General features: G+C 39.1%; 1 protein-coding gene across 1 annotated transcript; it reads left to right on the top strand.

Annotated features, from left to right (window-relative positions):
• Positions 1 to 14,801: 14,801 nt before the first annotated feature.
• LOC141613395 (uncharacterized) lies at positions 14,802 to 15,200 on the top strand. Its single transcript, XM_074432127.1, has one exon. It carries the CDS (start codon positions 14,802 to 14,804, stop codon positions 15,198 to 15,200), a length of 399 nt encoding a protein of 132 aa, XP_074288228.1.
• The last annotated feature ends 2,876 nt before the right edge of the window (positions 15,201 to 18,076 follow it).

Below are 18,076 nucleotides of genomic sequence, written 5' to 3'. Positions count from 1 at the left end.
TAAAGGAGGTTCGAGAGAGAACGAAGAAAGATCCTCAATGTGACATGCTGAACGTCATTAATCAGCATGTTACTCGAGGTAGGAGCTGGTTTCCTGGTCAGACAAGGCATTAGGCGGCATACACCGCACTCAGCTGGGATATCGGTGATGGAGTCCTTGGGAGGCTTGGCCAACCCAAGGTGAGAAGCAAATTGGTCCATAGAAAACAAGAAACTAGTGTTCATCAACCGAAATTCAACGGTCTGGCCAGCGGGGTCATAGATAAAGGAGCTCATAAACTCCAAGGTAAGAAAAGGATAAGAGTGTTTTCTCAGCCTATACAAACCCATAAGGCCCAAGGTCTCAAAAATGTGACGGACATCCGTCTCTATCTCCAATTCCTCCAACAATGTAGTATCTATACACCTCGTTGGTCTCATCTTACGTTTTTGTAAAACTACAAAACGCTCTCGCTGTTTGAAATCAACAAAAACAACAGAAGGGTACTCTGGAACTGCGGGTACCACAGGTCCTCTCCCTTCCCCCATCTCAGGTGGATTACCCCTCCCCCGTTTACTTTAACGGGTTCCTATGTTCAGTCTCGGCATCTGTTTCAGCATATGACTTAAGCAACTTGCACAAACACTTAAAGCATATACTTCATGTAACTTGAACTTAACATACTCAGTTAGGCACACCAATTCACCAACAAATTTCAACATGTGAAGCACATAATTCATGCCATTACCTTTGAATACTAAGATAAGTACACACGTTCACCAGTAGTTTCCCACATTTGACATATAAGCTCCGTTTACCACTACTTATAAGCTATAGTTGTGAAAGAAATTTATCATGGTGATTACACATGCTCAACAAATTCGAATATCCTAGCATGATTCTAAAGGTTGTTCCAAACACACTTCTAATCACATGTGAGGCATTCTTACTAGTTCCTGGAAAAGAATAACTTAGAACATATTATCATCACCCTTCAATATTATGAACAACAACTCAGTTAAATTTTTCAGACGGTCTTTACAGCTGTAATTATTTTGACATGTTCTTCATCATTTAGCATTACTATTATCATATTGAAGTTCAAACTTTACTTAATTATTCATATACAACACCAAATTCCACATATATATCACGAATTTCCGTTTGAGGTACTTTTAAGACGGAGTTTTAAGGCAACTTTCTAAGGTAAAATCATCAAAATCTATCCTTCAACATGATATAAACAATACATAAGGCTCAATTCTACCATCTAATCTATGTGAATCAATCAAAAATCAATTTCAATTTTGTAAACCCTAGAAATTTCGGTTTCAAATTTTGCAATTTCTAATCTAATTTACAGCAATTAATCACCAACAAACATGGAAAGAGGGCATGTGGATCATATTCCAACAATTAAAAGTAACAAAATGATCATAAGGATCGAAAATTTCCGATTGCTTTACTACTCTAACACATTCAAATAAATAAACCATGTAGATTGGGAAGAAAAGCATACCTTGATTGAGTAGCAAAGTAAAGAAACGAAATTAAGCAAAGAAATCAACCCCAAGAATCACCACTAACACAAGAGTATGAGAGATTTTGAGAGGATTGTAGACTTAGGTTTCGAAATATAGGAGATGAATGGGAAGAAATAGAAAGAATTGGGGTTTTAAGAAACCCGTAGGATTCTCTGTACAGTAACCTACTCGATCGAGTGTCTAGGGTACTCGATCGAGTACCACCCTACTCGATCGAGTAGGAGCTATTCCGTCGAGTATCTGCAGGAAATCTTTCCAATCCCGACGTCATAGCTTCCTAACTAGATCGAGTGAGGTCTACTCGGTCTAGTAAGCACTCGCACTCGGTCAAGTATAGTTAAGTACTCGGTCAGAAATACGAAGTAGCTTGAAGATTCCTGCAAAACAGCATGTGTGTCGATTCCAAACTAAGTTCGGAATTCGGCACCAATTATCGCACTTGTCACGCATTACCATCACTACTCACGCATAACGTATCGTCTCAACTACTAAAGTGTTCGTCACATTACGCTACACAAATTACCCAACTCGGTTTACCTATTACCGAATATTTTATAAACATAATCACGCCATCATATTACACTTAAACTTACTTTCCATGTTACTACTAAACTCGTGTTCACTTTAATTTGAAGCGTATAATTAACATCAATTCTTTCTTTCACGTATCATATAAATGCATACTTTTCAAAACAATTAATATATCATGTTTTACGTTCTATCATAAGCAGATCATCTTGCACGAATCAAATATTACGCAACGGAAAATTTCAACCAACAAATAAGGCATAAACGCATTACCATATGCTATGTCTTGAATTATAACTAACCTATACTATAACTATCATCATAGTAATTACGGTACGATCTATAAACTCGTATATGACTACCGTCATCATCAACTTATAGCAAACACCAACATGTTCCCTCTTCATGTCACGACATACTCTTCCACCCTTTCACGCATCTCAATCACGTAAACTTTTATCGCGTATCTCATAACCATCGTAATGGATCACTAACCATGCCAAAACTTTACTAAGCACGGCCCAAATACAGCTATCACATCCTTATTAACGATAACCAAGGCTCAACTACAAGTAGTTCCGACACAATTAGCATACACATCACACATAAACACACGACTCCACATTCCCGTACCATGTGACTGGCTTAAGCATCATGGGGCCAAGATTTTGAAATGAGGGCGCCTACTCACCCAAAACCTAGCATCAGCTGGGATCCCATTACACATACACCAGGTTCATTTTATTAGACTCCCTACGTTCATTTGTTTCAGGTTTCAAAATCGTCGCTCTGATACCACTTTGTAACACCCTCATATTCAGAGGAGCCTTAACTAGGCCTTCCTTAGCATATAAGGGCGTTACCATCTCGGTTGCCCGAGGATAGTAATAATCAAATGTCGATAAAAGAACTATTATATTGTATTACAAGCGATTTAAACCAACAAACGATATGAAAGATACAACTCAAGGACTACTCGCTATGACTATCGAATCTCGTGAAGACTCATCCCTGCCCGGACTCCAGCTATCAACAACATCAACACCTGCTAAGACCGACTGCTCACCATAAGGGATCACAGTAGACACATAACAAACAAACAACCACACAAGGTCAATACTGAGATAAGATACGACAACGGCAACTACAATTATCAATACAAACAATGCTATCAGTCTCAAACACAATCACGATAACCCAACCAACTCTGTCACTGACTGTCCACTGGACCAGTCCTGCCAATGGGGGACCGCAGCCGTTCCCACCAAATCCCCGCTCCTCATAATGAGCGATAACCCTGTCCATTAATGTGCACATCTCTTCTGTGGCGGGTTCCACAGAAGGAGAAACTAGGGCGTGAAGCCACTCCCGCAAGTGACCCCACTCAGCCGAGGACACACCTCGAGAACCGGAAACAATCAACCACAATCACTATCACAACCGTCACAATACAACTACGATACTAAGCAATCACAATACAACCACAACGACTGACATACTAGACCATCTACAGAAACTGAGTAGGCGAACCTACCTTTGAGAAACTGCAACCAATCCATGCCGACAAACAACCTATCCAGCGACCAAGCAAAGCCTATAACCACAATACAATTATCTATTACCAACAAGCAAACCCTAACTATAAAGAACAAGGACACGGATGATGATTATGACATACCTATAGAGAGAAACTCAGCAAAAGACCGCTACCCGACTCAAGTGACGCTCTCCTAAGGTACGAGGATCTTCACATAGGCTTCCATGGAGGTTTTGAGGAGAAGGGAAGGGAAAGAGGCGACTGAAGGATAGGAGGAAAGTGGCGGAAGTGATATGCGGATTTAACAAAACGCGATATAAAACCCTCGCTGAAAACTCGGTACTCGATCGAGTACCCAACATACTCGATCGAGTGGCCCCCTACTCGATCGAGTAACCTAGCTACTCGATCGAGTAGCCTCTACTCTGTCGAGTACCACTATTAACACGCAACCCAAGATGATTTTGGCACTCACTTCTAAGGCTATTCCCGCTCCCAAGGTTAGTCAACGCTGGTCAAAGGGTCTCAAAAAGGGCGGGTATTACAATAAGTTGTGTGATTAGTACTGACCCCGGTTGTTGTTTTGTAAAACCTGCGGTGATCCATTCGGGGATGGTGAGCAGTAATTGAGCAGGTTTGAGTTGAGTCGCATGGGATTGCTGGGATGTGCCACTGTCTGACGATAGAAGTCTTCCGCTGTAGCTTAGTAGTTTTATAAACTTTGCATTTAGTTGTTTAGACAGTTGGTTTGAGAATGTACCCGTATTTTGGGTTTTGGCCTTGGTTGTACTTTTCACTAAAGTTATATCATTTAAAGTTGTTTCGTTATTGTCTTATGATTATCATGCCTCGGGTAAACGAGATGGTGGCATCCTTATACCTGAGTGGTCCTGGTAAGGCACTTAGAGTATGGGGGTGTTACAGCAGCATTTTACCATATCATATCTGGATGCAAAGAAACTAAGTCAGTGCACTATCAGGCAAGTGACTAAGAGTAGATTTGGTGCTAAATTTAACCTAGTGCAGAATAGGCAAGATAAAGTTTGGTTAACTAGCATTAGCTTGTTGAATTAGTATCTCGGTTTGTAAGATCTAATTTGTTCAGTCATAGAATTGTATTAGTTTGTAATAGTTTTGTTTGATCTTAATGAAAAGCTTACATTTCATTCTACTATAGTGAATTAGAGGGAGTACATACATTCCTTTTTATTTATCATAACCTTGTTTTTTAGTTTTTTAGCCCCAGTACAAAACTTAGGAAAGTAAGATCATGTCTTAAGATCTTAAAAGTAAAACAGAACAAGGGTTCTGGGAAGTATTTGGGTATGCCAACTCAATTTCAATCTTCTAAGAGTGATATTTGCAAGGGTCTTATTGAGAATGTGGCAAAACGTATTTCGTCTTGGAATGGAGTTTTTCTCTCACCAGCTGGACGTCTGACTCTTATTTCTTCTGTCCTATCAAACCTTTCAAATTACTTTCTATCGGTGTTCAAAATACCGGTAAGTGTGGCCAACAAGATCAACTCTATGTTGGCCCATTTTTGGTTGGCAGGATGTAGATCTAATAGGGCTCTCCACTGGTGTAGTAGGAATTTCATCAGCTTGCCTAAAAGTAAGGGAGGGCTGGGTATACGCAATATTGAATATATGAATAAGGCGTTACTTGCGAAACACGCATGGAGATTGCTCTCAAAAGACGATTCTTTATTCGAAAAAGTGTTTAGAAACAAGGTTTTGGGGAAAGCCAATGACCTACTAAGATCTGAAGATGTTTCAGGGACAAAAGAGTCGTGGGGGGTTAAAAGTATAAAGCACGGCTTTCAACTTATGAGGGGTAACTTTGGGTGGAAACCGAGCCCCCACTCAAACTTAAATGTTTGGGAGGAAAATTGGTTGGAGGGGGGCAAGCCGGAACCAAGGGATTGCTTGTTAAACCCGGAGTTCGGATTCTTAAAGGATTTACGAGTAAAGGACCTGAGCCTAAATGAGGGCGGATGGAATGAACCGCTAGTACGGATGATTTTCTCTGATGATAGCGTGAACAAGATTTTGGCAACCCCTCTCCATGGCACGCAACATGATGATAAAATCTTCTGGCCACACACAGGTTCAGGTATTTACTCGGTCAAAAGTGGATATGGAATTGAATTCGAGAAGTTTTTCAACCAAAAAGGAACGACACGAGATAAAGAGAGGCTAAGCGAGAAAGGGAGATTTTTCTGTAAATCAAAACTTTGGAAGCTGCCAGGACCAAATACTTGGAAAATACTCATATGGAAGATCATCAAAAACTCTTTGCCTATTGGTAAGGAATTTGACAGGCGAGGTATTGGAGGGGATCATCATTGTGTTATGTGTACAGGGGAAGTAACACAAGAGGAGTCGTTGGAACATCTTTTCAGAGATTGTGAGGTAAGTGCAAGATTGTGGGCTGGATCACCCTTAGGGATTAGGTCGGATGGCACCACAACTTTGAGCCTGGGGGATTGGGTGATTAATTGGTTCAAGTACCTAAAAGGAGTTGACGAAAGGGGCATGAGTACTATTCAGTTCATGGCAATGTTGGTATCTATATGGAATCTGCGAAATTCTATCCTTTTTAGGGGGGAGAAACTTTCACCTTTTATATTCTATCGAGCTTGGTCTTCGAAAGTGGATGTTGTAATAAGTGCTCTGAATAGAAAAGAACAAGATAACCAGAAAACAGGGGTGGACGAGGAGGCGGGTAATGAGAAAATGATGGAGACTAAGGAAATCAAGAAGGGTCGACCAGTCTATTTGGTTCATAGCAGAAATGGATGCCATTTGAAGAGGATCATGGTTGATGTCAGTTGGGACTCACAGAGAGAGGCTTCGTTTGGTTGGTGTCTTCTAAATGAGGAGGAAGCGGTTGTATATGAAGGTAAGGCCAAAGGAAGGGCTGAGAACCCTTTGCAAGCCGAAACAAAGGGTCTTAAAATGGCGTTGGTTGGGCTCGGATGGAAGGACTGCTTCACCTGGAAGTTTCTTCGGACTGTCTTCAACTGGTTACTCAACTTGCTGATATCGAGATGGCGCATCACTCTATTGAAGGGCTACTAGAGGAAGTTTCTGAAATCTCTTCGTACTTTCGCTGTCTATGTATTAGTTACATACCTAGAGCTTTTAACTGCAGGGCTCATAAGCTTGCGGAGGAAGCTAGGAAACTTTAGGAACCTTCTTTGCCAGTTGCCAAAAAAAAAAAAAAAAAAATTATTAGCAATCATTTTCTATCACTAATAAGCCAATAACCAGTTAACCACTCTATTATTTGGTACGTTTACTTTAAATTGTATTATAGTTTTTGTTTTTGTTTAAAAGGTGCCACAAAAGCAATTTAGTTCCTGGCGAAATTTAAACTCGGGTCACGAACACTAAAACGCATAACTTTACCAACTAAACTAATTGACATCTACAGGCCGTATTATAGTTATGGAGAGTCTCTAATACCGTTTCACATGTATTTTGCTCAATACCAAAGTTGGCTGGTGTGAGTGGTAAGGGCTCTCATCTTTTAAACAAGTGGTCTGAAAAAGCCTTGCCCCAGCTGTCGGTAGGGATACTCTTGGTCAATACAAAAAAACAAAAAATGTATTTTGCTCAATGAAATGGATACTCATCAAGTCATCAGTTACTTTTGAAATCCCATGTACAAGAACATTCGAATATTCTTTCGTCCAAATTAAAATACGTATCATCTTATTTGCAATACAAGGAAGAAAATCATACACAGTCATCTCTCTAATTTAATTACCTTTATGACTTGCCTTGAATCTACTATAAAATGTACATGAAGTAACACCCAAATCTGACATCTAAAAAATAAGAACCAAAACATGATGATCCATCATATGAAAAAGCAATTCATGACTAATGTCATTTTACTAGTAACAATTTTATCACTCACAATTAGTGAAGTAAACGCCTACAGAGACCATGTAAGAATCACAAACATGTTGGGCCCAGGGATATCGGCCCAAATGCGATGTTTCTCGAAACATGGAGGCCCGGATGTGCCACCGCAAATTGTACCATATCAAGGGTTATACGAATTCGGGTTTACCGCTAGTATTTGGGGTCTTACCAAGTACAACTGTGAATTCCTTTTTAATGGTAATACACATTGGTACCAGATATTTAACCAGAATAGGGATGAGAAAATATGTTCGGATATGTGTTGGTGGATCATCCGTGAATCTGGTCCATGCTTGATTTATAAGGATAATGGTCTTACTAATACTGATTTTGATTGTAGACCTTGGAATAATTAAATTTCATACAATGTAATAATGTATCACTAGTGTCAAAAACAATAGAATCATGTGAGCAACTCTAAATGGTATTATTTGTTAATGGCTTTTTTCACACATATACGAATTGAAGTTAAACATAAGATAAGCTTTGTTTACTGTTATCTATCAATATGCCACAGTCTCTCTTGGGCTATCATCGTATATTACTTATTGTTAGTTGTGTCATTGTGTTTTGTAATTGTTGTTTGAAAAAATATTATTTACTGAACTGGTTTTAAAATGTGAGATTGTATACTAAAATCAATTATAAGAGTATCACAACAAATTAAAGGGTGTTGGTCAAGCACATCATTTACATTTCAAAAAATATTTATATATTCTATTCTTTTAATTTAAACTATTGTTTTAAGAATGAACTTTAAAATGAAGTGTCAACATGTGACACTTCATTTTAGATTAGAACGAAATCACGATATATAACACCACCCAACACTCCGACACTCCCTACGGAGACTTGGATAGTTGGACGTATACTTTTATGTATGTATACCTAGTCAAGTCTGAGACTCTGAGCAGTATAGCATATAAGATTGGGCAGGACAAACTTTGAATTGTATTGGAGTTTTGGTTGCAGATAAACTATCCTCCTCCGGCAGCACAAATTAAAGTCAACCCCTTCAAGTTCGTTCCTCATTATATTGTACGTAGTAATGTTAAATAGTCGGTCGCGTGGGTTTCAAGTGACTCAGATATTTGTCTTTTCTCTTCTCTTTTCTGTTGTTTTTTATTTGTCTCTTGTGTGAATGAATGCAACATATAGTACTGAATGTGAAGCTATCCTTGAGTAAGAGAATTGAAGTATGAAAGAGTTTTCTATAGGGGCCTTTTTCATTCTTAGGGTTATTCTAAAACCTCTTATTTTTGTTGTTAATACAAGAATAAGGCTGCATATGCGTCATAAATTCTTGTTTAAGACGGCATTATCCACTTAGATGAATAAGACAAATTAAAAGCAAAATATATTGAAAAAGGTAAAAGGGGAACCTATATATGTCCATGAGGGGTGATATTCGACTCGTTTAAAACTTATGATGGATAGAGTACTCGTGTTAAGGAAGACTAATTGAAGGCTGCATACATGTAATTCTCTTATCTCGCAATTTACGGAAGCCATGCCATTGAGTCTGGATATATAATATGGTTGTTATGGTTGTAATGTGCAGGGCACGTGGTGTATCATCATTTGACGGAGGCATGTCTTGTTGATTAATTGTTAATGAAGGTAAGGACTAAGGTGTATGCATTTGATGCAATAAGGTATGGAATTAGTTTATTCAGTTGGACCATAAATCTAGGAATTAATAAAGGCTGAGAAGATCTTTGGTGATTTGGTCGGTCTTGCTGTTTCTTTAAACTATGTTTAGACTCAACACAATTAGTTGGAGTAAAATGGTTTAATAATACTTACTTCCAGTTCCAGGGGGTGGTGGACTTGGTGCTTGGGCGGTTTTGTCACCAGGTCTTTCGTAATTAATTAATCAAATGAACTTTGGGGTGTGCTTTAAGATATTTGCCCTTTCTGTTTGTAAATATGTTTATTGTTTAATATATACGAGTACATTGTTTTCCAAACTGAGCAAGCGTAACATATACGAGTACATTCTATGAATTAGATTTGTCCGATTCATTCATGACAAGTTCTCGATTGCATGCTAATTTCTGTGTTGGCTGGTGAAATTCTTATTTAACCCTCGATCCCCATCGTGTACCGTGCCATGCGAGAGTACAAGTATTGGCTGTAATCGAGCAGAGGCTCAAGTCCACGTAGTAAATATATAGCCTCAACGATGTATGTATATATATGTACATAATTGTAGTGTAAGAATATTTTACAAAATGAGGCAATTCTTTTATAGAAAAATAAAAATATCCGTCTATAATTAATAGTAATAAAGTGTTTACTTAATAAAAGAATAATTTAAGGACAAACTGATTTAATAATTTGTACGTATGAGGCATAAGTAGATACTCCTAGATTAGTAGGTACTAAGTAGATCATGCCTATTCCTTAATCCTAATATTAAACATTGCGAATTGGATTTATACTTCATCTTTGGTTAATGTTACCTGTTTGTTAACCCCATTTGTATAATTCTAATTGTATGTCAGCCGGTCAATTTAAATATATGAGTAATACTTTAACATCTACTCCTTTCCAAGGGGCCAAAGTCGCCAACTACGTTTATGCTACCCGATCATTTTTTTTATTACGAGTACTTCATTTCGTTGTCTTGTAGCTGTTCTCATGAGTAACAGGTTGTTATTGCCTAATGTTAATTAACTCTTTCTTTCCTCTTTTATCCGTCGTATTCCCTATAGTGAGTGATGAGGTCAAAGTTTATACGCCTGACAAACACAAAAGTTAAATAAACGAAATTAAAATGTTTATTTTTATTATGACGTGTCTTATGAAACTCCTTAATAATAAAAGTTCCTTATAAGTATAAAATGGATTCTCTATTTAGAAATCGGTTTCATATAAGAAACTCCTTATTTTGTAAATTAATGGGTAAGGAGTTTCTTATTTTTGTGCCATTGTTGTTGCCCTAATGTTCATTACTCTTTCTTTCCTCTTTTATATACTTCGTATTCTCTTCGTGAGGTCAAAGTTTATACGCTTGAAAAATACAAAAGTTTAATAAACGAAACTAAAATGTTTATATTTATATTCAAAAATTGTTCATAAAATATTATTCTTAACAAAAAGAATTATATATATCGAGAAAAACATAATCAAAGTGGGTGATATTTGAGACCGTACAAATAAAAATACGAAAACTATGAAAGGATATATAGTGTATATAGCTATCAAAGTTTTAATTAATTTCATCAATCAGGATTGACTTTAGCTTCCTGAATGTGACACTCGGATGAGGTTTTAATCGTAAATTGGTAATGTACTCCATACATGGCCTTATTCCATACGTGTATGTTTGGAGTTTTTTATTAGGCCGCCCTTAGTTTCTTTATTTAAAATAACATATAAGAAAGTCAAAAATCGAAAACCAATAAAAGCAACATGGAAAATTAGATTTTGACTTTCTCTCCAAACAAAAATATTAGATTATATGACTTTTGAGCATTATTCCCATGATCTATAATTCTAAACAGATGCCATGTTCTTCAATCACCATCTACTAATCATCATCATCCATGTGTATTGTCTTTTAACCTTTTACCTACGATTAGAATCCTCTTCGGTAAAGACCTTGATTGATGCCCTCATCATGTCATCATGAAAAAATGGTGGTTGGTTGAATTTATTTAATTAGGATTAGTACGTAAATTATCACTTGATTTTATATAAGAATTATTGTTTATGATGTGATACTTTTTTATATATCTTTGTTAAACAATTCAATTGTCATAAGGTGACTTTACCGACTCATTCAACAACTTCTATATAAAACGTAGTCTCTTTTACAAACTAAAATTTGTGATCAAGAAATCGATACACTCTTGGTTCTTGGGCTTACTGGGATGGATGAGTTTAAACTTTCAAAACCAAACAAATGTAGTAATCATAGTTAGACCCTGTTCTTTTAGGCTAAATTAAATGAAGCTAAACTGAACTTAATTGAGCTAAATCGAATTTAATTGAACTAAATTGAGCTGAATGAAACTGAAATAAATTAAAATTTGCTGAGATGAATAGATCTGATATAAGCTGAGTTAAAGTAAATTGAACTGAAGTGAGTTAAGCTGAACTAAAATGAGCTAAATAAGAGTTGAAATTAAGCCGAAAAGAACAAGACCTTAGTAACAAGTTTAATTTAAAGCATTAAATCAATAAAAATGTTCCTCCTTGATCAATAATTATTTGCAACAAATTCGACCATCACGTTAGTTTGTACCTCCTGCATTATGCTCTTAAAAAGTACTTTTTCCGTCCTAATCAATAATTCGCATTTACTTATTCACAAAATCTCATTGTGACGGCACATATCCGTCACTCTGGAGTGACGGATACCATTTTACCTCACAAAGTACCCACTTTTTCTCTCTCTGCAACACTATTCATGTGGTCCCCTTTCTCCACTAACCCATTTTGTTACCATTTTACCTCACAAAATATCCGCCACAAATGGTAACCCGTCACAAGGGAGACCAATTGTTACTTATTACCGTTTTAATTAGACTGCAGATTTGTAAGAACTAAGAAGAATGTGGGGTCGGCGCCGGCCCCTGATAGTACGGTTTAAAACTTTGATGTTGATCCAGATTATTAGTCATTAATAATTAATAATGCTAACTCTATATGACTTGAGTACTTGAGTTGAGAGCACCATAATATAAGCTAAGTCCACATATTTCAAGCATATAATATACATTAAATAATAAATAAACAAATAGTCCTTCCACCACCCAAAAGTCAGAGTTTACTTGGTTTTTAAGATATTATGTTCTCCCAATACTATGTTAATTAATTAATTTTTTTTTTTTGGTCTAAACCATCCGGTAATCCGAACCACATTGGGCCGACTAATCCGGATTTCGGGGCGGGTCCAAGGATTACGGTATTTAAACCCCTCCCAATCGCAGTTGTGGGGGATCGATCCGCAGACCTCCCTACCAAGCGCAGCCCCATGCTACCGCTGCGCCAACCAACGATTGGTATGTTAATTAATTAATCATGTTGACTTAAACTCTATACCTTAATCCTTATATAAGGAGATCACTCATCTCTTCTTCATTCATAATCTTCCAAAAACATAAATTTCTTACAAAAATTCCGAAAAAAAATCATCTGAAAACTTTCAAAAATTACGATAACATATAAACATTTTGCAAAGATGATTTTCTTTGTATATGGATCAAAATTGTGCATGGCAACAGTTGTGTTCTACACATGCATCTACGCCCCATGCCTACGTATCAAAGGCGTTCTACTAAACATATTAGGGTTCATCATTTGCATGCACCACCACCACGTAGAATGCTCATACTGCTCAAAAAAAGGTGTTGATTCGAGCGAAACAATGTGCCACATCGACCTTCCTATGAGCAATTACAAGGATTTGAAGAGCCATGAAGGGGGTTCTACTTGCACCAACGACGACGACGAGATGTGCTCGGTTTGTTTAGTTGAATTTGAGGGTGATGATTTGGTTAGCCAACTCTCTAAATGTGGCCATGTTTTTCACATGACGTGTATCGAGAAATGGGTTGATAAGAACCAATTTACTTGTCCTCTTTGTAGGACCTCATTCTTGAATGTGCATGGGAGCTCATCTTATGGTTCATGCAAATAGCATGGGATGGCACACCCGATTAAGGCTCGGTTTCTAGCTAGTAGATAGAATGTAAAAACAATGGCAAACCGAAATTTCGGCGAAGGAAAACGAGATAGTGTCAATTAGTGATTTGAGTCGATCCGTCTCATGAATTCCTCAGGAATTTCATCTTCTTGTCTTTCGTTGCAATTTTTATAGGATAGTGATAGGGCGCCACCGGGTGACGCACAAATTGGGTGCCACCCTCTCACAACCCTTTTTAATTGAAGGGGTCCCCACTCACCCCATGTGAGAGGGTGGCGCCCAAATTGGGTGTCACCGGGTGGCGCCCTTTCATTTTCCATTTTTATATTAGATGTAAATTGAGTTGAGGGAAAAAAAATCGATCTATAATAAAGCTAATATATTCATTTTATTCAAACCTTTTATTTATCTTTGTAAACTACGACTTTCAAGTTAACCATAATCTAGCGATCCTTCCGTTCAAACAAATAATACATGGCGTTGACTTCTTTTTTTTTGACAGAAACTTCTAAATTATTAAAATATTTAGTAATGTGTATATTTAAATATATATAGACATTTTCATGACGACATAGTATATGATTTGTTGATTATTCACTAATCTTAAAGGCAATGTACATTATTAACTTATGAGATGTGAGAACTCGGTTGACTTAGAGGTGGCAATTATTGACACGACCCGAAAACACGACACGAACCCGACACGAAGTTAGCGGGTTAGGGTCAAGACATTGTGACCCATTTAAGTAATTGGGTTGACACGGACACGACACGAAATTTAAATGGGTCGGGTTAGGGTTGAGCTATTTGGACACGAACACGACACGAAGAACCCGCTTATTTAAAAGTGTCATGATATATTTGGGTTGAATCAATAATCAAACCAAACAATTTAAAAATAAGTATTTTCATTCCTCATTTTTAAGATATTAGGCTTATAAAGCTTAGTTTATTTTATTGGTTTATTGGGTTAAACGGGTTAAGCAGGTTAAAAATGACCCGCTAAAAGATAAATGGGTTAAACATGACCTGCTAAAAGATAAATGGGTTAAACAGGTCGGGTTGGGTTATAGAAAAATTAAATGGGTTAGGTTAGGGTTGAGACAAATGACCCGTTTATGTAATTGGGTGGGGTTAGGGTTGGGGTAGTGATAACCCGTTTAAAGTTGACACAAACACGAACACGACACGACCTGATCTGTTTGCCAGGTCTATCGGTTGTAATTCAGGAGATCAACATATCTTCATTGGAAACTATCAATATCTTCCCATTTCCTTCGTAATAATAAAGAAGATAGATCCCCCCCAACTAGAAAAGGCCAACCAAACGAGAGGTCATGTTAAGAGTTGATATTTCTATTAGTCAACTAATATATTATGTAAATATTTTGAGTATCGTAGATATTATACATATCTTTGTATTTTAGTATATCGTAGATATTTTGTATTATGTTCACATTGTAACCGTAGCGATGTACTCGAGTATATATATATTCTACTCAGTACAATGAAACCCTCGGGGATTCAAATACTTTCATGGTATCAGTGTATTAGGTTTTTCACGAAAAACACATCAAAATTCGCGATTTCTCCGTCTTTCTCCTCCCTCTCGTGCTACGGCCATGACCAAAGACGGTGAATCCGCAACCAATTCCGGTGCTACCGGCGCTAAGCCCGCTTTGCACTCAGTTTACTCCGTCACCAACATTATCAATAAGGTTCCTATGCTTGACGGTGTTAAAATAACGTATTCCGCATGGGTCAAGCTCTTCACCCTCCACGCAAAGGGATACAAGGTGTCCCATCATATCGATGGTACCCGTCCTCATACCGAAGCCGATCCCGCCTATGCCGAATGGTGTGAGATTGATGCTCATGTTCTCCAATGGATCTACGGTTCCATATCGGAGGAACTCCTTCTCCGGGTTCTTGAAACGAATTCCACCGCCTACGAGGCCTGGACTCGTCTCAAAAACCATTTCCATAACAATAAGAAGGCTCGTGCTGCGACTGGAACATGAATTCACCAACATGTCTCTCGCCAAGTGCTCGTCACTTCACGATTACTGTCAAAAATTGAAGGACCTCGGCACACAACTAACTGATGTTGGAAGTGTCGTTGATGATCAACGCTTGGTTCTGCAACTCGTTCGCGGTTTACCGAAGGAATATGATACGGTTGGTGCCTATATCAATCAGACCCTTCCCACCTTCGAAACAGCCCGGAGCATGCTTCAATTGGAGGAGCACCGATAATCGGCACAACCTGACACCACCACTGCCACGGCACTGGCCCCGCCTGCTGTCTCATCTCCTCCTCCTTCCGGCTGGGATGAAGGATCCTCACCTTCTTCTGGGAAATCCAATTAAAATAACAACGGAGGCAGTAATGGGAACAAAAATAAATCGGGTTACAAAGGCAAAGGAAAAGGCAACGGCGGCTGGGGTACTAATCAGCGCGGTGGCAACTACGGGGGTGGCTGACCACCACAGGCTTGGACGTGGGTCGCCACGGTGCCACCTCAGTTCTGGCCGATGCAATAGGCCCTTCCTCCCTGTCTGTATCCCGCTCAACAGGGGTGGGCTTCTCCCTGGCAACCACAACCTTGTGGGGCTTCGCCTTCGCAGTCACGGTTTCAGCAAGTCCCACCGAGTGCAGGACAAGCCTATGTCGCAGATGGGTATGAGTCGTCCCAACTGGGACAGGTTTTTCAAGCAATGACGCTTTATCAACCCGAGGATCATAATTTTTACATGGATACGGGTGCATCCTCACATTTGACGTCCGACCGAGGTATCCTTTCTCCTCCGTTTAATAAGAGTACTATTCGGTCTATTTATGTCGGTAATGGTAAGTCCATTGCGGTCCACGGTTCGGGTCATACTACCCTTCCCGCACCTAGTCGGAGATTTTCCCTAAGTAACGTCCTGTATACCCCACAAATAATGAAAATTTTAATTTCCATTAGACAATTCACCAAAGATAACAATGTCAGTGTCGAATTTGATCCTAATGGCTTTTCTGTGAAGGATATACGGACTGGGACAATTCTACTGAGAAGCAATAGCACCGGTACTCTCTACCCTATGTCAGCCACGTCATCAAATGAACCGCCCCAAGCCTGTCTAGCCGCGTCATCCTTCGACCAATGGCACTCTCGCCTCGGTCATCCGGGTTTAAATATTGTTTATTGTCTTCGTTCTCAAAAGATTATATCATGTAATAAGAAGCGTCGCTCCAAACTTTGTCATGCTTGTCAAATTGGCAAGCATAAACTTTTACCATTTAATCATTCTAATTTTGTTTCGTTATCACCTTTTGATATTATACATTGCGACTTGTGGACCTCCTCTGTTCTACTAAGTAAAAGCGGTTTTAATACTATATGGTTTTGATTGATAATTATTCCCAATATGTATGGATTTATCTGCTTAAATTCAAGTCTGAGGTTTTTTCCAAGTTTCTTCAATTCCGTAAATACATTAACATACAATTTGAAAAATAAATAAAAAGTTTTCAATGTGATATGGGGCGCGAATTTGACAATTCTTCCTTTCGCCAATTTTTCATTTAACACGTTTTACACTTCGGTTCTCGTGCCCCCACACGTCGTCCCAAAACGGTAAAGCAGAATGCATGATTCGTCGTTTAAATGAAATCGTTCTAGCCTTACTTGCCCACGCATCCTTACCACCAAATTATTGGGTCGATGCTCTCCACACCGCCACATATCTTCACAATATCCTTCCCTCCAATTTACAACAATTTCGATCCCCCGCTTCCGCTCTATTCCTCCGTCATCCCACATATGATCATATCCATGTCTTCGGTTGTCTATGTTACCCAAATTTGTCAGCCACACGAACACACAAACTGCAACCACGCTCCTTCAAATGCGCCTTCCTAAGCTATCCACAAAACTACCGAGCGTACCGGTGTCTTGATATTGCAACTGGTAAAATTATTTTGTCCCAGCACGTCACCTTTGATGAACAATTCTTTCCCTTTGCCTCGACCTTCCAACCTAACCCCTCCACCTACTCCTTTCTCGACCACGACTCTCCCTCTCCCCTTCCTGACCAATTCGCTTATCCTAGCTCATCTACCTCCACTCCAACACCTATACCCACCTCCCCTACCCCTATGACACCAATTAACTTCCCTCATACCGCCACACCCATCACACCGACCCCACAACCTGGTCCCTCTAGCCCTGCCAGCCCAGCTACGCCTACAACCATCCCTCGTGCACATGCCACAACCCCACCACCGCCACCGCCACCCCCCCCCCCCCCCCCTCTCCTTGACCTCATGCTATTTCCCCTCACCTTCAACATGGCATAACCAAACCCATAAATCATATGAAGCTCCTTGCCTATATCGACAAACCCCTTTCGCCTTTACCCAAGTCCCCTATCGAGGCCCTCCGTGACCCCAATTGGCGAGCCGCCATGAATGCTGAATATAAGGATCTTATTGATAATGACACATGGGAGCTCGTACCTCGGCCGTCTGATGCTTCTGTGATTCGTTGTATGTGGCTATTCCACCACAAGTTCCGGTCTGATGGTCGTCTTAAGCGCTACAAAGCGCGACTGGTTGCTAATGGTAAAACACAGCAGGTCGGTATTGATTGTGATGAGACCTTTAGTCCTGTCGTCAAACCTGCTACTATTCGTATGGTCCTTAGCCTAGCTGTTTCTCGTGATTGGCCCATTCATCAGCTTGAGGTTAAAAATGCCTTCTTACATGATCAATTGCTTGAAACAGTTTATATGCACCAACCCCCAGGATTTGTTGAGCAGTCTGCATTGTCCCATGTATGCCGTCTTAGAAAGTCCATGTATGGTCTTAAGCAGGCTCTCCGCGCCTAGTATCAGGGCTTTGCTAATTTTA

This window comes from Silene latifolia, chromosome 11 (assembly GCF_048544455.1).
Source record: "Silene latifolia isolate original U9 population chromosome 11, ASM4854445v1, whole genome shotgun sequence".
NCBI classification, from domain to species: domain Eukaryota; kingdom Viridiplantae; phylum Streptophyta; class Magnoliopsida; order Caryophyllales; family Caryophyllaceae; genus Silene; species Silene latifolia.
This window is presented reverse-complemented; position numbering and strand designations above follow the sequence as displayed.